Source organism: Gymnoscopelus braueri (assembly GCF_963280865.1).
Source record: "Gymnoscopelus braueri genome assembly, chromosome: 10".
NCBI classification, from domain to species: domain Eukaryota; kingdom Metazoa; phylum Chordata; class Actinopteri; order Myctophiformes; family Myctophidae; genus Gymnoscopelus; species Gymnoscopelus braueri.
Genome location: NC_137611.1, coordinates 38,190,176 through 38,216,626, shown reverse-complemented (window position 1 = coordinate 38,216,626; position 26,451 = coordinate 38,190,176). Strand labels below are relative to the sequence as shown.

General features: G+C 40.4%; 2 protein-coding genes and 1 long non-coding RNA gene across 3 annotated transcripts; 2 read left to right on the top strand and 1 right to left on the bottom strand.

Annotated features, from left to right (window-relative positions):
* Positions 1–8,457: 8,457 nt before the first annotated feature.
* Positions 8,458–9,531, top strand: LOC308093560 (cotranscriptional regulator ARB2A homolog; the record flags this gene model as incomplete). Its single annotated transcript, XM_080439894.1, has 1 exon — positions 8,458–9,531. The coding sequence occupies one exon, from the start codon at positions 8,458–8,460 to the stop codon at positions 9,529–9,531; it is 1,074 nt and encodes a 357-aa protein (XP_080296020.1).
* A 6,626-nt stretch (positions 9,532–16,157) lies between these two features.
* On the top strand, positions 16,158–16,484 carry LOC308094121. Its single transcript, XR_013933922.1, has 2 exons — positions 16,158–16,229; positions 16,276–16,484. It is a non-coding gene; the product is annotated as an uncharacterized lncRNA (long non-coding RNA).
* Positions 16,226–25,598, bottom strand: rabggtb (Rab geranylgeranyltransferase subunit beta). Its single transcript, XM_080440586.1, has 9 exons — positions 25,558–25,598; positions 23,969–24,076; positions 22,537–22,734; positions 20,770–20,875; positions 20,575–20,627; positions 20,348–20,458; positions 20,122–20,247; positions 19,394–19,543; positions 16,226–17,576 (listed from the first exon to the last, which is right to left on the bottom strand). The coding sequence occupies exons 1-9, from the start codon at positions 25,558–25,560 to the stop codon at positions 17,436–17,438; spliced, it is 996 nt and encodes a 331-aa protein (XP_080296712.1). The 5' UTR covers positions 25,561–25,598; the 3' UTR covers positions 16,226–17,435.
* Positions 25,599–26,451: the final 853 nt, after the last annotated feature.

The window sequence follows — 26,451 nt, the reverse complement described above, 5'->3', positions numbered from 1 at the left end:
ACAATTAATCCCTATGCTCCCCAGGCGCTATATTAATAGTGCCAACTGCTCCTTATAGTTAGATGGGTACATTTAACATATGTATGTACAGTGACAACTACCCCAACAACTAAAGGGGACTAAATTAATATTAGAATTAAACATTTAACTTCTGAAATAAAAATGAAAATCAGTATTTATCACAACTGCTTTCCTCCAAACAAACAATTCCACTGTTTGAACATGTGTGTGTGAGACGCACCTATCATTTTCATTTTTATAAGTTAATGTTAGACATAGCCTAGGCCCTAGGCAACTGCAGAAACACGAATTACCCCTCCAAGGGGGACAGAGAGAGAAGAGGTCCAACTCCTGAGAGAGAGAGAGAGAGAGAGAGAGAGAGAGAGAGAGAGAGAGAGAGAGAGAGAGAGAGAGAGAGAGAGAGAGAGAGAGAATTAATGCTTTGATGGAGAAAAATCTGGATAACAATTCAGTTTCATCATGGGCTCATCAACAATAGTACTCAGTGTATAGTGTAATATGTGTAGTAAAAAAAAGACCACAGACCTTAAGCTTAAACTCAATTCAACAAACGTTGAAGATATTTTGTGTGTGATAAACATCCCCCTCAGGTACAGTGTCTCTCATTGCCATGGTGCTTGACAGCCAGCCCAGAGGCACAGCGGTTGAAGGGAACAAGTGGAGGCTTATTAGGGACTCAGAAGCTACTGAGGTGTTGACATGAGTTGCACCAGCAAAAAATAAACTGTCTCAAATATGAAAAAAACTACCAAAAAGAAACATTATGCGCTTGAACAGACAAGAATGGAGAAGGATCACTATCGTTATCTATTTCTGATGGACGAGGAAATGCGAAATGTGAAGAGGAGTTTAAGGGATGTAGAGGCGACTAGTGGATATTGTCACCAAATGCAGCAGTCCCTGAATCCAAGAGTGCACTCCTCCTCGGCTGAGAATTTCACAACTTCCATTCAACATTTCCATTCTAATAAGCAGGACTTGCCAGGTTCGGAAGGAAAGACGCTGGAATTATTGCTGAGTGACACCCATAGGGGAAGAAGGAATGGTCGAGACATGTGCGCATCATTGCTGCTGCGTCCTCCTTGTCAAGGCACATCATCTGCTGTGGGGAGTGGGACACGCAATTCTCTTCAAGATGGTTACTCTTCAATAGGTCTGGACTGGTCACATACAGACATGAAAAAGTCTCTGACCAATTCTATCATCTCTGGTAGGTTGGTGTCGAAGGAGAGGATTGGTGCTGAATTGCCAGAAGTGACAAATGACCTGACGATGAGATGGAAATCGTTTAATTGTAAATCAGGATTATATGCAAATGATGGCAGCCTGAACAGGTGCGTGAAAATGGACATGTCTAAAACTGCAATTAAAGACGGCCTCAAAAACCTTGTTCTGGAACACAATAGGCCTATGGCACATATTGAAAAGGAGAAGCAGAGACAGATAGCTTTAAGAGAACAAGTAAATAAATTCATCGAAAGGCTTACGGACACTTCTTTGCAAGGTGCTGGAGTTGCATGCAGACAGGATAGCAGAGGCCCAGTCTAGACAGAAGACACTATCAATATGATATCAGACCTTTGCCTAAAGACTTTGGAAAGCTCTGCTAGCAGCCTAGTGAGATTCCCTGCTCCTCAAGTACAGAGCAGAGAAGCTCAGTATTTATTTATATATTAGTTATTTTATATATATAGTTATTTTTATAACCTGGTCCTGTCTGTTATTGTGTTTGTTTTGCATGATTTTTATTATGTGTGATGTAGTCTCTTTTTGATCTTTTGGGCCTTGTTAACTTTTACTATTTGTACGTGTTTGTATTAGCTGTGAAGCACTTTATAAACCATGTTTTGTAAATGGCCATATTCATTATTCAAGACTATAATTGTTACATCCCATTATACAAGTATACAAGGATAAAATGCTTGGGTTTCGGCTCCTCGACATTGAAGAAACAAGACAAAATAGCTAAAATAATCGTAATTAAATAATATAAATAATAGTAGGCTAAATAATACAAATAATTATAACTGCACACTGAGAGGTACCGTTGGTGGTATGTGCTGTGTGCATGTGTTATTAGTAGTAGCAGCAGCAGTAGTATGAGTGGGGACACAAAAGTAGGGCACTACGAGGGTCGAGGGACACTACAAAAATATTACATAACTTCACTCTTATTCACTATTGTGTCACCAAAATCACTTCACACATAAACTTAAGTTTGGAAAAACTTGCTTTTGCATAATTTTGAGGGATTTCTATGAGGAAAGCTGTTCCATAACATCACTCTACACTGTAGTAAGCTTAGTAGCTTACCATCAAATTCAGTTCAACCACTGAGTAGTGAGCACACTGTGCTTCTGCAACAACGTATTTAGTGTCGTTTGCAGAAGCCCCACAGATATGGAATGAGATTGACAACACTATAAATCTTATCTGTGTCCGCTTTCAAAAGGAGCTTAAGGCAGCAGTTACTAAGGTTGCTATTAAGCTACAAAAAAAATACTGTACGTAAAGCCTCCATAACCTAAACAACTGGGGACTTCTATAAACTAGTTAGTGTACTTTATAATTAATTTAACTTGTCCCCTTTTTTCTACTTGTCTACCTCTTTAGTCAATATCTAGACTGATGAAATAAATGTCTTGGGACCATCTAGTACTCTCCTAGTTTTTCTTTTAGTTTTGTGCGTGCGTATCTTACCAGAAGAAACCAGCACAACAGCATCCATGAAAAGGGCCATGTCATCAGGCTCCAGAGTCATAACAGCAAAAGAGCAGGATAACAGCAAAAGAGGAAAAGAAAACATTTAGAATAAGACTAGGAAAAACTAACTAAGAAAATAAACAATAATAAAGCAAAACAAAACAAATATATATATATATATATATATATATATTAGAAAGCTGGATTAATGCAGACACCTAGGTAAAAGCAATACTAAAAAGGTGTGTCTTAAGATTTCTTTTAAAAATGTCGACTGATTCGGTGAGCCGCAGAACCTCCGGCAGGCTGTTCCAGAGGCTAGGACCATAGTAGCAAAAAGCTGCTTCCCCATGCCTTTTTGAACTAGCCTCCGGAACATCTAGGAGACCGGTGCCAGAGGACCTAAGGGTTCTGCTGGGAACATACCAGGAAATCATTTCAGACAGGTAGGCCGGAGCACCTCCATGTAATGATTTAAAAACCAATAAAAGGATCTTAAAATCAATTCTAAAACTAACAGGCAGCCAGTGGAGGGATTTTAAAATAGGTGTAATGTGTGCTCTCCGTCTGGTCTTTGTCAGCACACGTGCAGCTGCGTTCTGAACGAGCTGCAACCGAATGACTGCTTTTTTGGGGAGACCAGACAGGAGAGCATTGCAATAGTCAAGCCTGCTAGTAATAAAACAGTGCATTAATTGTTCTGTATCAGCCTGAGAAAGAAATGGTTGAACTCTGGCGATGTTTCTCAGGTGATAGAATGATAGTTTTGTGACGTTTCTGATATGGGCCTCCATGTTTAGCTCAGAATCAAATATGACCCCAAGGTTTCTGACCTGCTCCTTGATGTTGGGTGTCACTGGTTGGAGTTGAGCTGACAATTTTTCTCTAAGAGTCTTTTTCCACCAACTCCACCACCACTGAGACTGGAGCAGCTGGCGGGTGCCAGCAGACATGTGTTCAGATACGCTATGGAACTGTGGCTCAGCACTGCAGGGCTTTCATTTTTACTAGAATTTGACACAAAACATTTATAATCTTCTATGGAAATTGCAATAATATAATAGAAATTGAACAGTACACAAATCTTGCACACAATCTTTTTAAAATTATAGATATTGTTTTACAATGATTTATCACTGTAGAATTCCCAATCCCTACAGCAAAATAATTGACTTTATTTCATAATAGTATGATATTAACATACATGACATTTTTGTAATGTGAAATCATATGGTATGACTTTTTTTGGGATCTCTTTCGTATAAAAGTATGTAATAATGTACTGCAATAAGTGGAGGAGATGGATGAGATCGCTGTTTCCATGCAGCAACACTCCCCTAGGTACAGGATCATTCTCTGTCAACATGACAACAGTGAGCTTGCTGTATGGAAAACAAAATACACTGCAGCCTTTAAAGGGGCAGTTCACACAAAATGCAACAAAGCAGATTTTTCCTCTTATCCGGAGTGCTAAAGTATCTATCCATCCAGGTAGTTTCAATGTGATTTGCAGAGATTTGGATTATGTTTCCATAGAGTATGGTGACAAGCTATTGTTTTATGTGTCTGTCCCTGTGCGCTGCTTTCCAATGTTGTAGATTTATTTATTTCCTTCTTGGGATAAAAGATCAACCTCAGTAAAAGTAAGTGTTTCCCAGTGAGCAGCCGAGCTCTCCCAGAGTGACCTTCCATCCGTCTTAATCTGGCTTCAGTTATCTGGGAATTAAGCAAACTTTCTCTAAACTATATTAAAAAAGAAAAACGTCACACCTCTCGTTATCAAATGTAAAAGAATGACCATCAGAGCTGGAGATCTATTAATGTGTCATTCGCAAAGAAATAAAGATGAATGTTCTACCCAGATTCCTCTGCCGTTTTCAGTGTCCCTGTATTTCTCCCAAAGTCATTGTTTCAGTCCATTGATCATCATTTACAGTATTTGGGGGGTAGTCACCAGAATAATAACTCCTATCCTGCAGCAGCATGCTGTAGGTCCCAGGGCAGACTGGGTCTACCACATTTGCTGTATTATCACTGGGTGGCCAATAATCAGAAAATCCTAAACTGGGTCCAAATACCAAAGCTAAGCTGGTGCAAAATTGAAAATGAATCATGCCTTTTAACATCCCTCCCCACCCTGGTTAGCTCTCCTCTAATCCCCTCTATTTACCTTACTCCACCTCTAACCCTGTTGTTGTCAATAGAAGGTTGGTCACAGTTTCAATTTGCGACACTTTACAGGCTTTCTCTAATCTGGCAATACCTTTCTTCATGGAATTATTGAAAAATATATCTAGAGGTTCCTCTTACCTTATTATCTTTCTCAAATATTCTACCTTCCTCACTCAAGTCATTCAGAAGCCAAATGTAATAAATCTTGATTCAAAATATCCCCAGCTATTTGAGAACATCCTTCCAATCTAAAAGGCCTCGTTTCAGGTATTTATTCTTTTGTATAATCCCTCAGCGATGTTTTCCTCAATAAAATAATATTAATGGGTGTGGTGAAAAGGGGATGTAATGGAAGGATGTTAATATGACTGGCTAGTTAATATGTATCATGTGCTAAACTGTGTAAATCCATTGTCCATGTCTAGGATAGCCAGAATAAATACCAATGTAGATGATAATTGTAGCAGATGTCATAGTGCTCCAGCAACCCTAACATATGTTTTGTTTTTTCCCTTATTTAATTATTGGTCAGCAGTTTCTGGGACCCTATCACAAGCATTAGACTTAAATCTGTGACCTAATGCTTATTTATCTATCTTTAAGCATCAACTGGCCAACAATTTATTAATAAGCATAAAGATTATAGCATTCACCACTTACTAATTCTGCTGCATGGAAATCCCCTAAACCACAGAGCACTTAACTATGGATGAGTGATCTTATGCTTCACTTAAATAATTTAAAGATTAACTACACACTTAGGGGGTCCAAAGACAACTTCTACTCCACCTGGAACCCAGTGATGTCTTATTTCAGCAAACAAGAATTCGGATAACTTATGAGCATTCTTTGTTGAAAGATGACATGCAATAATACACAGCCCAACACAACACAAACATTTCATTAATTCTCCTAGAAACCTCATTCAGAAATTAACTCCTTTGATAGTTTATGTATTTAAGTATTTGTTTATTTTATTATTACCCATCATTAAAATAAAAATTTCAAAATGTTACTTGCACAAATGTATAAGTGAAATAGACAATTGAAATCTTATATTAAAATTGGCTTACTGGAGGACCGGCCAGTGGGCGGGGGGACCACGTCGTCACGCTCATGTCACCATGACTCAGCCGTAACCATATAAGGACTGTGTTGTCTAACCTCAATGTGTCTGCATGGCATATTTGAGAAGGTCGTTGCAAACGGGCTTTCCAAACTAGTTTGGAGAGTCAGGACATCTGGGGATGCAGAGTTCTGAGAAAAGACCGCCTGTCAGAAGTTCTGAATGACGCCAATTTGTAGTTATATCACCTCCCTTTCAGAAGACTTTGGAAGGAGCATGTACTGCGCTCAACTATCCTCCCCCTCCTTAAGATCAATACATGCAGCCTGGAAACCAGATGAATCTGCCAGAGCAAAAGACATAAAAGAAAATAGCTCATGGGCAGTGATATTAGTCTGGCCATGACAGGCTACAACACATGCTCCTTCCGACGTCAGAAAAAAACTGCCGTTTTGGACAGGGCCAGGCTTTCAGAGCTAGTTCGGAAAGCCCACATGTGGGCATGCCCATATATGGGTATATCGATTGCCGGTTCTGGACAACTGGATCTCCATATATGCCTAGATCTCCATATATGGGCATCTGGTTTGATGACATCAGATGACATCAGATTTTTGATGACATCATCCATATCTCCATTTATGGACCTCTGGGGAGTCAAGTTCTGGACAACAGGATCTCCATACTGTATATGCCTATATATGGGCATATTGGTCGGATTGAACATCTGCATTTTGATCTACAACAGTAAATATGGTCGGAAATGGTCGTGATGCTCATGCTGATGCATTATGCAATAAATGGAAAAACAAGAGCAACTCTTCCTCAGGTGACAGAATGTCAATTCAGGATGTGATCAAACTGTCACTAAGAACAGTCCATCGACAACTAAATTACATAGAGGGGGATAATTATAGTAGGGCTGCAGTGCATAAAGTGCTCATTACAAATGACAAATGCACATTTTAGAGTTCAGTGGTGCAAAAACCATAGACACTCGTCTACAAAAATGTGGCAAAAAGTGATATGGTCAGATGAGTCATCACCCATCACCATTATCAAGCTGGTGCGTGAATGTGTGGTGTACACCAAGAAAACAGTACAGGACTGAATGCTAGACCCCTACAGTGAGGCTCTGTTAGGCCGTGGGGAGGCATTTTCCTGTCATGTTTTAGGTCCACTTAGAGGGAAGTTATTCTAAGATTGCAAGCCAGCCAACGGTAGCCTACCTTCAGAATAAGTGCAGTCAATATACTTAGGTATAAACTACCGCACATAATGTGACTTGAAAGTGTTTCAACACAGACAGATAAATGTTGCCAGTTCTAATGGTCCATGTTGTCAATGAAACATTAATCTCTCAAGACAGCCGGGTTCCCAGATTGATGAAATATTTTGCTTGAATCTTGCACGTGTAGTGACAAATAAAACTTCTTGATTCTTGAAATGATTTACCTGTTATAAAGTGTTTTCCACCACACACATTATGTGGGTGTGGATATGCTATATTTTCTCTTTTCCTCGAGCCATGCGGTGCCAACAAGACAAACGTTGAATGTGCAGTTCACAACTTTTGGGCATTTTTGTAGCATTGTCGTTTAAATAGGGTACTTCACTGGCATCTTTCAGTATTTTTGCCAGACCCAAGGGGTCGGGCTTACATGAGGCTTTGTACCTGTTTCGTCCATACATGGGCATGGTCACTTTGTCCTCCGGCCCCAGCCAAAAAAAAGTCTGTCCCCAAAAAAGTCTGTCCATACATGGGCATAGAAGGGACACACGTCGTGCGAAGCCCGGCCATTCAGATTTCAACCACTAGGGGTCTGGCAGTACCAGGTCACCTGGTTCCCTTTTTGCCAGACCCAAGGGGTCGGGCTTACATGAGGCTTTGTACCTGTTTCGTCCATACATGGGCATGGTCACTTTGTCCTCAGGCCCCAGCCAAAAAAAAGTCTGTCACTTTGTCCTCCGGCCCGAGCCAAAAAAAAATCTGTCCCCCAAAAAAGTCTGTCCATACATGGGCATAGAAGGGACACACGTCGTGCGAAGCCCGGCCATTCAGATTGGGCATGGTCACTTTGTCCCCCGGCCCCAGCCAAAAAAGTCTGTCCCCCTTTCGTCACGAACTATTCATGACATCATTATTATGTCACAAGTATGTAATTAAGTAGGTGTGTAGGTGTGTTACATACTAGGACTTCATTCTGGGTCTGACAGAACCAGGTCTCCTGGTCTTGTTCTATGATTGTTTAATGCGTCTTCTGGTCATCCCCACAACGGGGCATTCATGATGCGGCACTGACACTGAAGTGACGTCATTGCAGCATATATACAGTATGTGTACTGCTCCCAACTCAGACTGAGTTTCAAAGAGGTTTTTCATGCTGTTCATGTACTGATATTGATCAGAGCACTGTACTGTAGTCATAGCTGTTAGCTGATCATCCATTCTAATAGTCCCTTTGCTCTGATACAAGTCCAGTACTATTGATACCATGAGCGAGCTGGTCAACCCAGAGGATAGGGAGGAAACCACTGATTTGCGGTCAGGCATGGATCTAGACGAACAGACAAAAGATGAACCTCCCCTTAGTTTTCCCAAGACACTGGAGGGGTTTGGGTATGCCTTTAATGAACAGGGCCAGCTGAGACACGTGAAGACAGGAGAGGCATTTGTGTTTAAGGTCAGGGAGGACAACCCTAACTGGAACCAGAAACATTACGAAGCCATGGGAGAAGTCCTAAACCAGCATGTTTATGAGCTGCTAGAGAAGAAGTGCAACATGACCAGAGAGATGGTGCCAGTGGACGCTACAGAGAACGAACACAGCAGTTTCATTTTCCTCAGCCCAGACGCCCTGACCAACCCGTCCAAGTTAATGGTTCTGATCCAGGGCAGCGGGGTGGTGAGGGCTGGCCAGTGGGCCCGCAAACTCCTCATCAACGAGGACCTGGACTCAGGAACACAAATCCCCTTCATCACCAGGGCCATGCAGGAGGGCTACGGCGTGATGGTCCTCAACCCCAATGACAACTTTGTGGAGGTGGACAAGCTGACCCCCGAGAGAAAGGACCACAAGAGAGAGGGTGGATTCGACAAGAAGCACTGCAACTCACAGATGGAGAGAGAGACCGAGCAGATCCACATACGGGAGAACAGCTCTTCACAGGAACATGTGCTGTACGTGTGGGATCACTTTGTGTCCAGAGCCCAAGCCAAGAGTGTCTTCATCGTGGCCCACAGCTTTGGAGGGCGTTCTTTAGTTGAGCTGATGAAACGGAGGGAGACTGAGTTGAAGAGCGTAGTGGTTGCTGTGGCCTTCACAGACTCTGTGCACAACCTCAGTTTTCAGAAGCCCGGCAAAGGTGTACAGAATTGGATGCAGAAGCACTGTTGTAACTGGGTGAGGAGTGAAGAGCCCTTGGACACCCCCATGGAGCCCGAGCCGACAGACTGCCCCTACGTCTCCGCAGGCACAGATGAGCATGAGTTGACCTCCTGGAGGAGCTTCCAATCCATCTTCAGGTTCTTCAACAAGGCTCCGCGGAAGGAGGAAGGGAGGAGATGAAGACGGGAAGGGTAGAGTTGGTGTGTTTTGATTTTTATCACTTAGGTTTCATTGAATATTTCGATCAATACAGATTATTTTGAAATATATTTTGGGGCTTTTTCTTCCTTCCTTGATAGTCAGTGAGAGAGACAGGAAACTGGGAGAGAGAAGGTGAGTGACATGCAGAAAATGGTCCACCCGGCCCAGGAGTGGAACCGGGAACTCGCTGTCAGGCATATAGACTAAGTGGTACACACCCGGCCTATTCAGCTAGCGGGTCTCCCCCTGATCAATACAGATTACACCAAATATACACTTAGGCTGCCAGACATCTTATATACAAACTAAAAAAGGTGCTCTCCTCGGAATGCAGAGGAAGCTGCAGGGGAAATTGTGTTTGAACGGCAGATTGCAGCTTTTCACGTTTGTGGCGGCCCCTATATGGGCAGAATTTAAAGGACTATTTAAGGTGAACTCTTGAGGCCCCTCAACATGTAATTCCAATTTGGGTATGATTGGATCTTGCGTTCATGATATCGTTGCTGTTGGGCGGAAACCTTGTATGTCCAAAACTGTTCCTTTTTTACTTTATTAAACATTAAAAAAAATAAAAAACATAGCCGACCTACAAGCTCACAACGTGTCACATTGCTTTTTGAGCTTGTGGATATGCTATTTTCACTACTTATGTGAGACACTTATAATATAAGAGTGTCATAAATGAATGCCCTACTGCATCATATTATGATAGGCATTCATTTATAAAAAATCACACCCAGTGTGAAGTGGGCGGTGTGGTCACAGTGGTCATCACAGTGATGGAAGAAGTGATGGAAGAAACCATAACTTAAAAAAAACAAACTTATGTTTTTTTTTAAAGTTATGGTTTCTTATATAGGGCTATGCACATGTGATTGGCCAATCACGGTGCAGGGTTAGCGGGGTACATTTGTGGCCAATCACAGCGCAGGATTTGGTGTGCAAATATCCAAACCTCACATATAGGGGCGGTTTCACCGCCCAAAAAAACATAAAAAGTTGAAATATACAAGGTTTCTACATGACAGCATGATATAATATACAGTATATATGGGCCTTTTTTGTAAGAACTAGGCCCCGCACACCAAGTTTTGAAGGCAATTATCGGCTAACAGTATGGAGTATCAAAACCCTGTCTGACGTCACCATAAAGCATATTCATCACATGACAAAAGAATCTCTCTCTGCAACAGTGACATTTGGAGGAAATTGTTTTGAAAGCAGTTTCTTTGGTTTTAAGTATAAGGTGTTGTTTTGAGGGAAATGCTGGTCATAAGAGCTCTGTTTTCAGTATACCTTATAGTATACCAGTAAATCCCAAACTGACTTAGTCATCCCTATTTTGGCATTTAGCTGTTCATGAACAAATTGTTTTTTATTTGCATTCAAATGGTATGAAATTATTCCTCCACACCTAACAAAAAAAGAAGAAAGAAAACAAGACAGGGTCTACAAATGGTTTGCCTTCCCTAAGGATCTAAGTAAGAGATTTGATGCTGATCGGTCTGGCAGATTGCAAGATTAGTCCCAGACAAAACAAACAAACATTGCAAGATTAGTCCCAGACAAAAGAAAAAAAACACACACACACACACACACACACACAACAGACCCTTTTCTAGATGGCTAGAGTCCTACAGTCATGCCGTAAAAGAGAAGACGAAGAAAAAAGACAAGATGTTTTTACATTTTTACTGATGAATATGAGTCGGAGGAAACCTGATCATTAACAGGAGACAATCTGATCGTCGTAGTGTACAGACTAGAGGTGGCTACAGCAGAGAGTAAAGAAGAGTAAGATCATTTCCTTTTCAAAACATAAACGAACACCTGATGCAATTATCTGTGTGGAGGCTACCCACGGGACAGACCCTTCAGAGCACACATGAAGATCAGGCCATCCCAATGTTTTCTACAAAGCAGCGTCTGTCCCATGATCCCTACACTGATTCCTACACTGCCCCGTCAGCCAAGCTCAGGACAACATCAAGGACAGCTTCCCAGGACTGGACTGAGCTTGTATCCTCAGTGGAGGTGATGGAGATCATGGGGCTGAAGTAGCAGCAGAGGAAAGTACAGAGAATGGGATATAGTACGAAAACAAGGAGGAAATAGATCTAGTGGGGAGCAGAAGAAGTATAGAGAGGAATGTACGGGAGGAGGAGACAGGAGGATAAGCAAAATAGAGGACAATTATAAAAAATAAAAATGGGAGTGTGAAAAAAGAGCAGGTGGAAGACACCTAGGAAATCATATAATAATATTTAACTTAAATTTTATTATAACATTTAAGTTAAATATTTCAAAAGTATGAAACATGTGGAAAAACTAATTCTGTGGCCTACTCGAGCAAGCATGCAATATTATCCCTGCTGCGACAGACAGACGGAGGGTAAGGAGGTGGTGAAGGAGGAGAGAAAAGACCTGCAAACACAGGAGCCCTTGCAGAGCCCATATGTTCTTCTTCCTGTCTCCAGAGGAGGACTATAAGGAGGTGGGTGGAGGAAGAACAGGAGATGTTGGTGGAGAGGAAGATGGAGATAGACAAGAGGAAGAAAAGAGTGAAGAAAAAGCAGCAGTTGGAGCTATGGGAGAAGGCACTTCTCTCCAGGGAGAGAAGTGTGGGAGACAATGGCAAGCAATTGGTGTGGAAGAGTGGAGGAGAGTTGGAGAAGAAAGTGAAGGAGGGGATGATTGAGGTGGTGGAGGGGAGAGAGAGGCAGAGACAAACCACATGAAGATGTCAATGAGATAAAGGGAGGAAAGGGGGGTGGAGGAAGAGAAATGATGGTGAAGGCCAAGGAAAATCATGTGGAACATTTGGGAGATGATTTACTTCCCTGTAACCTCACTCCATAGTTATGCACTCTGGTCACATCTAGTCGTATAACACGCAAGAGTTAATTAGTAGAGTCTAATTGATGCCATGCGATATCTATAGAAGTGCATTGGAATAATCTATTTGGATAATGCGCGAAGCACGATGCATTCACAGCATTTAACCGGTCGTACGAGTTGGGAATGAGAATGTTGCAATGTACCAGGTTGCACTAATCATGGGTTGACTGGTCGTAAAAGCCAACATTATACTCCGGTTTCACCCTGATGCATACAGTATGTTGCCCAGACAGTTTCAACCCACAGGTATCCAATGTGGCTGGTTACACAACTTTTGAAACCAGCTTCCATGGGGGAAGAGGAGGTAATTAAAGTATCTGCGCTGAGCTGTGATAAATTATGAACTATAAGTAAACAAACCATGGTTATTTTCTCAAGTTTTTTTCCATGCCAGGGTACATAGTTGCTGCATCAGACCCAGAGCCACTTGGCGAGTACAGCAGAGACATGCTGTCACAGTAATTTATGGTGTCCTGCTGTTCTGAGCTTCTGCATGTCTCAAGATGTAGTGCTGATCCTTATTTCTACTAACTAGGGTGAAAATTCAAACAAAACTCCTGCTCCATTTTAGTAGAACAAATGTGAGTTATTGTTAAACTCACAAATAATGACCGTACATTAATGACCTCAAAATGTGACCTAATCCTTCCCCACTGTCTCTCCAGTTCCTCCCAGGCTTATACTAATGAGAGCCAGTGGGGTTTCACAGTAGCTTGACAACCAACATTGTCCCTGCCCAGAAACCGGGCGGGGAAGCACAAATTACTGCTCTCCTGTTGACAAAAAAATAAACAAATGAACACAAAAAACTCACAAGTTTGCTTGCTGTTAGTATTTTGCAGGTCCACTAACACCTGGAGTGTTACACAACATATGCTCTCAACTCCAATGTATAGCCTACTAATTGAGCATTACAGCAAATACTTCATTAGTGGACTCTATAAGGAAGTCCCCATTAATAGGTGTGTTATTTACATCATAAAGTAGGGATTAAAGCAGGAAACATGGGGACATACTATTATTGTATTGCAAATAGAAATTTCGCCATTGCACTTACAGTACATCTTCTGTTGTGATAGCTATAGAAAGCTGTAAAGAATTAAGATCAAATTGTACATTGCAGATTTTTTTTTTAAACTTAAGCCTAGAATAAGCCTAGAATAAATACTGATATGCTACTTTCTCAATTCTCTCCTACTTAATAAGTAGGAAAGAATTGTGAAAGTAGCATATCATCACCTTGTTAAACAAATCATATTTTTGCCTAACTCAGCTCCTAAGTCAGTAAAATCGCTTATCTCCTAATTGAAAAGGATCATGCTGTTCCCTCCCCTTTTAGTATAATGGCCCCTAGTGTGACTTAGGCCAAAAATGGCCAAATGATTTTGACTTAGGCCAAAATCATTTGGCCTAAGTCAGGTTTAATCCTATTTAAACCTATTTAAATCTCTTATGTTACATAACTGACAGACAGTGTTATTTTTATGTTACTAGTCATAATTTGTTATAAACGTTTTGGGTGACATGATTAAGAAATATAGTTTTGTTTTGGATCAGTTAAATAGTTTTTTCTTCTGAAAAACATAAAAAGATTACTTAGGCCATTAGTTTAGCAAGGTGACGATATCAGTCTTTATTCTGCATTTATAAAAACTACCATAGTCACAAAACATACCAGCAGAGTTGTGGGATGACAGCAAAAACTATATTAATACAGCATAACCTTAACAATTTTTATTAAAAACTTTCCTAACTATGGTAAGGTTGCCACCTAGTGGAGCCTGGACACTTGACACACTTGTATGGTCTAGAATGCACTCAAAGGACCAAAATAGAGGGAAAGCTAAATCGCGTAACATTCGTCGTCTTCGCCAGGCAGGGAGGTAAAGACTGTTTTCACTCCCATAAGTCTGTCTGTTAGTAGCTAATCTTGGGCACTGCTGACTGCTGGACCGATCGTCATGAAACTTTGCACACACACTCTCAGTAGGCCAAGGAAGATCAGAAACGGTATGTATTAACTTAAAAGTATAAATGAATGTCAGGTATATTGCCCCTGCTTACGGCATTTTGGGGTTAGACTCTAAAAATAGTGTTTAAAAAGTTGTCAAAAGTGAAAAATATCAAAAATTACTTTTGTTAAAATGAAAGTTACACAGTATGTGTGATGACTTAATTGTAAGAGGTGTTGGTACTAGACAGTTCATCTGAATTAAACACACGCAGCAAAGGCCGTCGGGATCGGGACTCGAACGTGCGACGTACTGTCAGGCTACATTGGAGCCTAGGTGCCCGGACCGGCCAGCGGATTGGTTTATGCAAAAAAACATTTTGACACTAATGTTCAAATTCAAAAAGAAGAAATGTGCCATTCAGTGCTTGTGGCAAAGGTTGCTGGTTTGATCCCTTGGGCCAGCAAATATCTGTCAGGTAAGTAAGTGAATGAACAACTCTCGCCTACCCATTAACACCCACCGTTGGGTGTCAGTCAGTGGAGCTGTTCAGTGGCCAACAGACTGGTTGTATTTGGCAGCTAGGGTGTGAATGTTTGCTACTCTATGACTGTGACACAGGTCATAACTGAAAAATACCTACCCAGGATAAATAAAAGGATAAAACCTGTACTAATGATCAACTTTGCTTTTTGTAGACTTGTCTGTGTGAAATGTGTGGCACCCCGGCAGTGTGCCAGGTCTCCCTTAGATCAGAAAAAGAATGTATCTTTGATCTCCACGGGACTGACCTGATTAAATAAATAAAAACGTACTGGGTTACACTAATCCCCAGGTTCCTCTCACAACAGAGGTGTATCCTCATATGTCAGATGTACAAGCAAGATTCAGATGAGATGTGAGAATGGTTACTTTTGTTGTACAACTTTCTACAAGCCGTTTTGTTTTTTGTGTACAAAAAGAAATCTTGAAGCACACTTCAGGGGATATACATTGTTAATTTATTGCTAGCCAAGATGATACACTAATAATATCAATACTCACATTAAACATCCAAAACACAGACAGGAGCGCAAATCTGTTGAATCTATGGAATTTGAGGGACCCAAGCAAAATATTTTATCATAGACAATATTTGGGGGTAATTTTAATGTTGGATAGTTTTTTCATATACAAATACATTACCAAGAAAATCATGGTCCAGTGCTGGCATCCTAACAATGATCATAAATACACATTGGTCTACCTAAACAATATAAATTAATTTAGTAATTATTATTTTAGTACTTTTCAATTGGTGCCGACAGTATTTTCTTTGTAATCCATCTCCAAATATGCAAACACTTAATATTACAGACCGTATCCACAGAGATTCAGTTCATTTGGCAAGACAAATGGACATCAGTGCAGTTGGTGGACATAGTAAACAACAGCTACTATGTCAATATTGTTGTTTGCAAAACAATAAAAATGTATTAATCAAGACATCTCACTACCACCCTCTAACCTTGCACAGCAGCTGCCAGCTGGCATCACAAGATCGCAACTCCGTTCTTCTCCGCGAAGCGCAGCGAACTACATGGCTGTGCCAGGTTACACACCCTCCAGAATAATGAGGAGTTCAGAATAAAAACTATGTTACACATGGGCAACAAATCTACCCATTCTGGACTTCTGGTAAACAGCTGACAATGTTGGATAGAGTAACAAGACCATAACGAATAAATAGTGTAGTTGTTATTGTGCATAAAATATCACACTTGATGACGCTACCATTATGTGTCCTAGTAGTAGTATTAAGTGTTTCCAGTCATTACCTTACTTAATGTTTATACTTTGTCAAGCGACACTTGTCAAAAGTGTCGCTTGACAGAAATGTCTGATTTTCAACTGAAAAAGGGCGTTTCTGTTGAAAATGTGTCATTTTGGGCGTGCAAAAAGCTCACACAACTACATTTAATACTGGATTTGCCTTAAGGCTCAAGATGTATGTGTGTATTGCAAGCTAGAGGTTGTTGTTGCAACACACTGACTTGATCTTGATACACAAGCAACAACTTGAAAACAGACTTTTGAGGAAAATATATATATATAAGTCCCCCAATGCAACTCCAGTTGTGAGTCCTGGTAAGTCCTGGTATTATTAACACAGTAATAACTTAATAACTTGTTTTTTGACACTTTGTAACAAGCTGTTGCATTTCAATGATGGAAGCTACAGATGGAAGCTTCCGTATTTCATTTGAGACAGGAGGTGAGTCAATAAGAAACAATGCAGGGTAGGGATGAGCAGAGAAAAGCTCTCATTTTGAGCCTGGTGACGAGGCTCAAATCTTACACACCAACTGTTCATCTTTACTCAGCCCTGCTCAAACAGAGATTTGTTGAACAAAGTGATGAAGAATCAATATGGGCTATTTCTATGTTGGATAACAATCAGGAGTATTGTCTGCCTTCATCATCCACCATCACACAAAGTCACTGTCGCACAGACATCCACAGTCCGTAACTAACAACAAAACACCTCCACCATCTGGTTTACTAAGGCTCAGAGACAAGCAGGGGGAAAATGTGGACAGGAGGAAATTGCTAACAGTTATAAGCACAATATTCTAAAACATTTTTTTGGTAGCTGTCTTTTATCCCATTGCAGGATTTTTCTTTATTTTATTTTTGTAATCTATTAAAAGTAAGTCAAAGTGTCATGGAATGTTAGGCAAAAGAACAACTGTAAAATCCCATTTGTTCAAGGCTTTGAACTCTTTAACAGGTTCGTTCTCCTGCAGCTGAGAAAACTAGAAGGGTGACCTGAGAACCTTATCAGAGCTAATACGTGAACCTTAAATGTCAGACTAGAGAGCAGCAAACCTGAAAGCAGTCTAAATGTGTAGACTTCAGCTAAAGCTAAAATGCACAGAGGTCCTCTCTGCATCAGAAAACCTCCATACCTTGCTCTAGGGGTGATTGGTGTGTGGCTGGGTGTGCTTGGCAGGGTGGTGATACAAGTTGTAGAGGTGGTGGTGTTAAAGAGTGTTAGCTCAGCAGGTCTGGCTGTACGCCTATCCTCCGGAGAACCTCCTCAGGCATACAAAATACAGGGTTCACCGCCTTGATCTGTTCATCGCCCAGCAGGGACAGACCTGCCACTCCGAACAGTGTGTGGAATGGATCCACCTGTAGTAGTCGACAGAGGGAGCGGAAATGAGACAAGGGAAATACGAGTCAATTTAATGACAAAGCGTGATACAAGTATAAATAGAAAAGATTCAGTGAACTTGGTGCTGTATCATATTGAGCGGTGTACACACGTATATGTCAAATGAACGGTGCAATTTGCATATAACGGACATACTGCTCCATACATTATCATGAATTCAAAGTTGCAGTTCACACATCCAAACTTGGTGAGCAATAGAAATGTTTGATCAGTAATGCCCCAGTCAAGTATTTTTCTCATCCAAAAAACATCTATAAAAAGGAGTTTTATAGTACCTTGAACTTGGCTCTTCCTTGTGCCCACATTAACAATTCCAGGATCTACTAATTATGCCATTATGCCACGCTTGCAGGAACAACCCCTCATGAATATGCTAATATGCCACATCCCTGGAATCAACATGCAGATGTTGATTGGGATGTGCGTGTCATTCAGCCGTTTGTCAGCTACTCTCTCCTCCAGATGGAAAAACATGCCACGCTACCAAACAGTCACTGCCACAGCCGCTTCCAAGTCGGCTAGGTGTAATTCATTATTGGGGGCAGCTGTGTAGTGTGCGTGCGTGCAATGTCCTTGATTACTGAGTATAGGGCACAGGCTGCCTTGTGACAGAATTATTTTGATTTTGTAAATTAGTTTTTGTTGCACTATTGTTTTGTCCAGGTGTTTGGGTGTTGAATGTTTTATGGACCACAACGGAAGCAAGCCCGTTGGCTTTTTTTTTGTCATCCATTTGGTGTGTTTTAACCCGTTGTACTGCCTGGCGGTACTTTTAAAAATCGTATATAAAATAAAGTATATTCAATTAATCAAAAGAAGCATGCATATAACAGTCAACATTACACTGGAGAGATGGTTTGCTGAGGTGGAACGCCATCATCATCTCCCGGTACTTACGTCTTAGTTACCCAAGCAGTGCTACGCATATGCCGAGTTGGCGGTGCCCAAGATCAAAACCAGAACCTTGCAATTCAAAGGCGAGCGCTCTAATGATTGCCACAAATAGCCAAAAGTACGATCACCCCTGCACCAACCACAGTGCCGTTACATTGCACTTTGGTCCATTTTTGTTGTTTTAACATGATTGTGCGAATAAATCGAGATGACTCAACTTCACGTAAGTGGCTGCAGCGGTGACCGTAAATCACCAACTCTAAAGTGCAGTGAAATACTTACCGGTATGTAATATAATGTGATACTATCTGCAGTCTGTTGGGTGCACGTTTCCCCTATTTCTATACACGACTTACATGTGCAAAAGGAATGGTTTTGGATATAAACATGACTATTCCTACACAGTAAAATCTTCAGTGTTATTTTAACTGGAAGTGTACAAATGCAACTAAATGGACCCGTTGGTTGCCTTTGTACACTCTAAGTTTTATTGAACTAGAGTACACAAATGCAACCTAAAGGACTCTTGGCAGTTGTTCTCAAAGAGGGGTCCGGGGACCCCCAGGGGTCCTTGAGGGGGTTCCAAGGGGTCCCCAGCAAAATGTGTTAATATAGCATCAAAGTCAGTTTAACTACCTTAATCCTATATATGCTATTTTCAAACAATCTTGACAACTTTTTAAGATTTGGGAATATTTTTTTAACATTTTAACAACACAAATATTGTATGGCACAAAATACATATTAATTTGGTGGTCCTTGACATGAAAACATTTGAGAAACACTGCCTTAGGGGTCCAGTTAGTTGCATGTGTACACTCTGTTAGTTCACTTGACAGTCAGGTTTTTGCTGTGTAGTGTTCCAACTCAATCAGCTCACCATGTCTCCCGGCCTGTCAGCGAAGCCTCCCGTCTCGTCATCCTGACAGGCTAGAATGAAGGCGCGCAGCTTAGCTTTGTCTATCCAGTGGATCCTGCCAATGATCTTCAGCGAGGCCAAAACCCACCAGGAGTAACACACGTCTGGGAGCTGAGAGGAAGAGCCAGAGAAAATGTTTCTTCGGTACTGAAATTGTGTTTTCTGAAGAATTGAGTCACCCATAACATGAACCTGGGTTTCTCTACTCAAAGTCGTGTGGGTTGGGGATCTCAAGGCACTTGTAATTTATTTTGCCCTTCTGTATTGAAAGACAAATTAATCTCTAACTAATTGCTGGATTGCTATTGCTACTGTATATAGTAGCAGGTACTGTGTGACAGATACATAATGCTATATATCGTCGCTTTCAGAAGGAAACCTTGGGGAAAATGCCTGCATTCACATTGATCCAATGTAGTTATTATTTAGTCACAAGTTCATGTTAATACTTTTCATTTATTAAATATTTATAAAACCCACAGATGAACTTCGCAATCTAGATTGGCTATTTATGCTACTTTTGCATGACACTCTTATGCGACTAAGTAGGGTTTTAATTTAATAAAACAATATGCGACAATATGCACCTAATATGTTGATCTGAGGAAACTTCCTTGCAAATATGGTGTATCCATAACTGCTAAATTGTGACTCATGAGACTACGTTTAATATTTGCACAGCCACTGACCTTCTCAGGACGACCATTGAGGCCTCCAGATGGCAGCTGCCTCTCACAGAGCCACCAGCCCAGCAGGTCAGCATTCACCTGGTGGAGCTGACCCGTGATGGACAGGAACCCGGTACAACAGTAAATCTGTAGGCCATTACAAAAGGGGGGTTTTCAATATGAGGATGACAAAGTACTCCAATGTGATGTGCGAAAAAAGACTGAAAATATTGCGGAGAAGACCTACTTGTCCAGCGTGAGACTCTGAGCCGGGTCGACAGCCAAATCCGCCATCAAAGTTCATACAGGACAACACAAACTCCACAGCCTTGTCAACATTTATCGCATCCAATTTGCCCTTTAAAAAGTTGAAAGACCAAAGATTTAAATACATTGCTATAAATATAATGAATCTTGTCTTGTAGAACATGATGCAATCCAAAGTAATACCACATGCATAATGTATGCACATACCAGTAAGTCAAGAGTAGCAACAGCGCAGAAGGAAAACCTTGTGTCGATTTCCCCTGTACCAAACAGAAAATATAGTATAATCTTTAAGAATACACACATTCTGGGGAAACCTTAAATTGATACGTGGAAGAAATTTAAAATACTTTAGAATGCTCCTTGAGGGAAAATATGACCATATGACAGAGCCTTGCGTACCCCATTTGTCCCCTGCAAACGAGCCATCTTCCTGCTGCAGTTGTCTGACATATTCCACCACTTTATCAACATCAATCGCGTTGACATTGTCATACAAGGACAGAATCTGAGAGAGAGAAAGAATGTATATTTTTAATTAGACCACGGGTCCAAACCCATAAAGTTGCCGTGAAATTAAGTTCTTCTAAGGACCAGATCTTGACAGAGTGACAAATTAAAATGTTGGACGGTTTTTGCTACCAGGCTATGAAGAAACATCACTTTATGTAAAAGCAGGCAGTGCAGGAGAATCAAATATTTGGGAGTGGGACTCTGATAATACAGTATAGACAGAAATTCTTCACCACCGGTTTTTCTTTTTAATTAAATGGTTAGTTTTTCCCCACAGCGGTGGCCAGCAAGCCGTGGGCATACAAATTCAGGACACCAACACTCATATGAACTGCAACGGCACCTGCACAAATCAGTGTTGTTTGGCATGCAAATCGCTGACAAACTGGCCAAATGGCCACACGACTTCAATGTATTGATGCTTGTTTTTACAAACTTGTCTCTACCGCCACACTCTGACGACTCTGGTGTTGTCCAAATAAACGGTTCAATAAATCATAACTTGGAGGGTCTAACCAGCCTTCATCAGTGTCATTCCTGCTTGTTTTGACACCACTTGGTATGAGTTAATATTCACTAGAGGAATTGATAGATGGACATTAGCTCATGCATAGTCCTGTGTTCTGACATGACAGAATGCAACAACTGAGCTCTTGCTCCTTAAAGACCAATTCTAGCCTATATCTTGGAACTACTTTCTTAAAAAAATTGTTCCAAGATATATTGTCTGTCTGGGGGCGGAAATAGCATTGGTAAATGGTAACGTGGAAAAATGTATTTCTTGCATGTAGTGTAGTTGCAAAAATGTTTTTTTGAACTGACCGCATTTGCTGCTGTTCATGTTTGTCTGGCGGTGTGTATGACTGTCCTTCACATATCTTGAGAACCTCTCAACTCGCTTTCAAACTTGACAGAACTAAGAGCGCTTGTCGAATGGAATGTGCAGTGTTGAGTGTGAAGTCGGTTGGAACAGTGGGTCTTCAGAAGCGGCATGTGGCACGATTCCATAGAGTTAATAAAAAAATGCGAATACACAGGAATTTGCAACGGCATCGCCCGCGAATGACGCAACACGAATGACAGGAAGTGCTACAATTTCCGATAGTGGTGTAAAGTAACTAAGTACATTCACTCAAGTACTGTACTTAAGATTTGAGTACTTCCAATTTCCAATACCTTTAAATTACTTCTACTCCACTACATCTCAGAGGCAAATATTGTACTTTTACTCCACTGCAATTATTTTAAAACTTTAGTTACTAGTTACTTTGTAGATTTGGATTAGTATTACAAAACATACATAAACAACTTCAGCCCTATATACATTTCGGCCATTTGAAAATAGCCGATCTACAAGCTCACAATGCGTCGCATCGGCTATTTTCAAAAGATTTTTAAACATTTGAAAACTTGAAATGGGACATTCTGCATAAAGAGTACTTTTACTTTTGGTACTTTAAGTCAATTTTTTTGCCAATACTTTTGTACTTTTACTCAAATACATTTTGAGTTCCGGGACTTTTACTTAATATTTCTATATTGCAGTATTGATACTTTTACTTAAGTAAAAAGTGTGAGTACTTTTTCCACCACTGGCCACCGCTCCATACTAACTGCCTCTCGTTTGAATCAATAAATAAAACAGCGAAACATCACCTGCACTGCACTGAGGGTGTAGAGTAGATGAGGATCGTGTCCGATGCTGGCACTGAAGCCTCCGCAGTCATGCTGACAGGACTTAATAAAATCGGTGATCTCTTCACGGTTCATCCTAGGGAGCTCGCTCATCAGGTCCATCACCGTCAGGCCCCAGTAGATCCCACTCATCCTCAGGTACTCAGACAGCGTGTACTCCTGCGGAAATGAACAACAGTGGCGTAAAGGTTAGAGAGTTGGCGTGACTGTCATCCTGTAATGACGAGACTATCCCAAGTTCAATCACTGTCCCCCACCATTATGTCTTGTCTTGCCGACTCAACCGTAGGGCTGTCACGATTACAAATTTAAGTTGACGATTAATTGTCACTCAAATAATTGCGATTCATTATTTAATTGTGTATTTGGCATTGAACATTGGAACATATGAAGCCTTTTCGGCTTCGTAATCAAAAATTGCACAGGGCAGATATGACAAATAACTGAAATACACAAAGAAATCATTGACATATTTAATATTTTTTATAAATGTAAAAAAGCAGAAATAGCTGATCTACAAGCTTACAACGTGTCACGAAGGGACGGACATGGGGAGATGGAACATTTCGGGAGGTTGAAAACTAGGCTTTTTGAGATGGCATGCAGGCAGGCCAGCAGGGACAGAGTAACAATAGTCGATCCTGGGAGATGATCGAAACTTGGTCAAGGAGCTGGGCAGACTCCTTGGTGAGGAAGGATCTGATCCTCTGGATGTAGTAAATTATAAACCTACAGGCAGCACCGACTGACCCGAGCTGCAATGTGTGCCATGAAAGACAGCGGACTGTCCAGGACCACTCCCAGGTTCTTGGCAGTTTGAGCAGGAGTCACCATGGTGTGTTGTCAATAGAATAGAGATCCTAAAGGGAGCAAGACTTCCCAGGGAAATATGTTTTGTAGAGCTTGAAATGGTGAGAAGACATTCACAGTGAGATGTCAACCAGGCATGCAGAGATACGCTCTGTCGCTCTACATCGGTGGCAGAAGAGGAGAAACACCGTTGTATCTGCAAAAAGTGTCTGCAAAGCAGTAACGCATGGGTAGCCGAGGCTAGAAAAGCTGTGATGGACTGGAAAACTAGGAGGAGAGGACGAAGAACTGACCCCTGGGAGACAAATAAAAGTGATGAAAGTGAACCTCTTCAAGAGAGGCATAAAGGTACTGGTATGTCTGACCAGTCAGGTCGATACCACTCGAGTGCAGTGTGATGCAAATATATTAGAAAAGATGTCTAGTAGAAGCTGGTGGTGTACTGTCTGTGACAAATGCCTGAGGACTGAGGAGTGGGGAGGCAGCCTGAGTGGTGTGGACAGAAATATAATGTAAAACTGCTACAGAAACAGTATAGATGACATTTGATAGAAAAAGTTGCAAAATAGCCACGGTTACTTACGTAGTCATCCTTTTTGGAACCATAGGCTGCTATGTAATCTGCATGTTTGTCTAACAGAAGAGTGTTAGGAGCATCAGGCTTGACGACAACATCTTTGACTTGGGTACCCTAAAATGAAAAAGAATATGTATATATATAAACAAAAACAGGACTCAACATATAAATGTTACATTGACGTGATATAGTTACGCATAGGGTGGAACAATATAAAGTCGCAGATGTACCGTAGAAGAGTAAACAAAACCCAGTGGTGTAAAGTAATTAAGTACATGTACTTAAAGGGATATTTCACTTTCAAAAAAACTTTTGGTCATTTTATCATCTACTCAGGCCTTTGTGAACCCCCCAGACAGTTTTTAAGTTGCTTGATTAATTATTTAGATATTAGATATTCATTTTATCAGACACGCCCCCTTCCTATACAAACCCATTGTAACTTCAAACTTCATTTTAACCCGTTAGATTCATCAAAAACACCCGTCCTTGGTTCTGGTGACTCGTCCTGCCCTCCTAATGCGTGAGGGGGCCATGTTTTTTCTATTACTTTTTTCATTTATTTTTAATGTTTTTTTTGGAAAATGAAAACAATTAAATACAATAAAAAATGTAAATAAAATAAATGAAAAAAGTAATCGGAAAAACATGGCCCCCTCACGCATTAGGAGGGCAGGGTGAGTCACCAGAAACAAGGACGGGTGTTTTTGATGAATCTAGCGGGTTAAAATGGAGTTTGAAGTTACAATGGGTTTGTATAGGAAGGGGGCGTGTCTGATAAAATGAATATCAAATATCTAAATAATTAATCAAGCAACTTAAAAACGGTCTGGGGGGTTCACAAAGGCCTGAGTAGATGATAAAATGACCAAAAGTTTTTTTGAAAGTGAAATACCCCTTTAAGTACAGTTTTGAGGTATTTTTACTTAAGTGGAGTATTTCCAGTTTTCAGTACTTTTACTTATATCTCAGAGGCAAATATTGTACTTTTACTCCACTACAATTATTTGAAAACCTTAGTTACTAGTTACTTTGTAGATTTCAATTATTATTACATAACATACATTATCCACTTCAGCCCTAAATATACACATTTCGGCCATTTGAAAATAGCCGATCTACAAGCTCACAATGAGTCAACATGAGAGGCATTGTGAGCTTGTAGATCTGCTATTTTCAAAATATGTTTATACAATGTATACATTTGAAAACATTGTGAATTCTACATAACGAGTACTTTACTTCAAGTACATTTTGATACCAATACTTTTGTACTTAAGTAAATTTTTAATTCAGGATTTTTACTTGTAACAGAGTATTTCTACATTGCATACTTTTATTTAAGTAAATCATTTGAGTACTTTTACCACCACTGACAAAAACAGAGAAAGGCTAAAGCAACCAACAGAGCTAATTCTTAGCCACCCAGCCAGCCGTGTTTCACACAATAAGCAGCCAAATATTAACACATGTTATAGAACATTTAGACAATAGATCATTCAGACAACACAGATTACAATCTGTGTAACATTACAACGATACAACGAATGACAGTGAAATGTAAGCAGATTTATTAAGTAGAGAATACTGCTTACCATTCTCTAGCATGATCAGGCGTCGCACTTATACTACGTCGTGAAAGTCAGTGTTGCCAGATTCTGCGAGAAAAATAAGGAACCATGTCTATAAAAACAAGCAACTTATTAGGCCACTTGTGCACTTTAAACCTATATGCATTGGCATTTTTTTTAATAATTCAACAGAAATCTTGTATGTGGGTCCCTGGTACAAAATATTTTTAGATGGGGGTCCATGTGGACAAATACATATTAATTTAGGGGTCCTTGACATGAAAATATTGAAGAACTACTGGTTTAAACAACATTAGGACACAAGCCCAAATAAGCAGCTACACTTTAGAAACAAGCCCAGAAAAACTGTAACCTGCAAACAATTTTTACAAGCAACTTTACAGAAAAACAAGCCCAAAGTCGCTTATATTAAGAGGACATGGCAACCCTGATGACAGCATATGTACAGATATATGTACTTGAATATTCTGTATATATGACAGTACAGAGTAGAAAAAAGGGGGAACAGAAAATAAACTGTAAGCTGTGAATGCCATCACCTTTCTATGAAAGAAATCTCTCCTTTGACCTCCTGACACCATACTGACATGATACTGTCGTGGATCAAAAAGTTAACTCATATCAATATCAACTTAATATCTCATCTGATTCATGGAGGCCTATCTTCACCTTTATGGAATCTGTATCTGAACTATCAAATGCCTTATGATTCATTACTACATTTGTTTTTCACACTTTCATTCTCACCCGTTTTATCAGTTATTTATTTTATGTTTTTCATTTGCTTATTGTCTCTTTATCTGTATTCCCCTTCTTATTGTATTCCTTCTCTTGGCCGTTTTTAATCTTTAATTAAACCTAGAAGTTATATCAACTGTATCTGGGTAATTTGCTGCT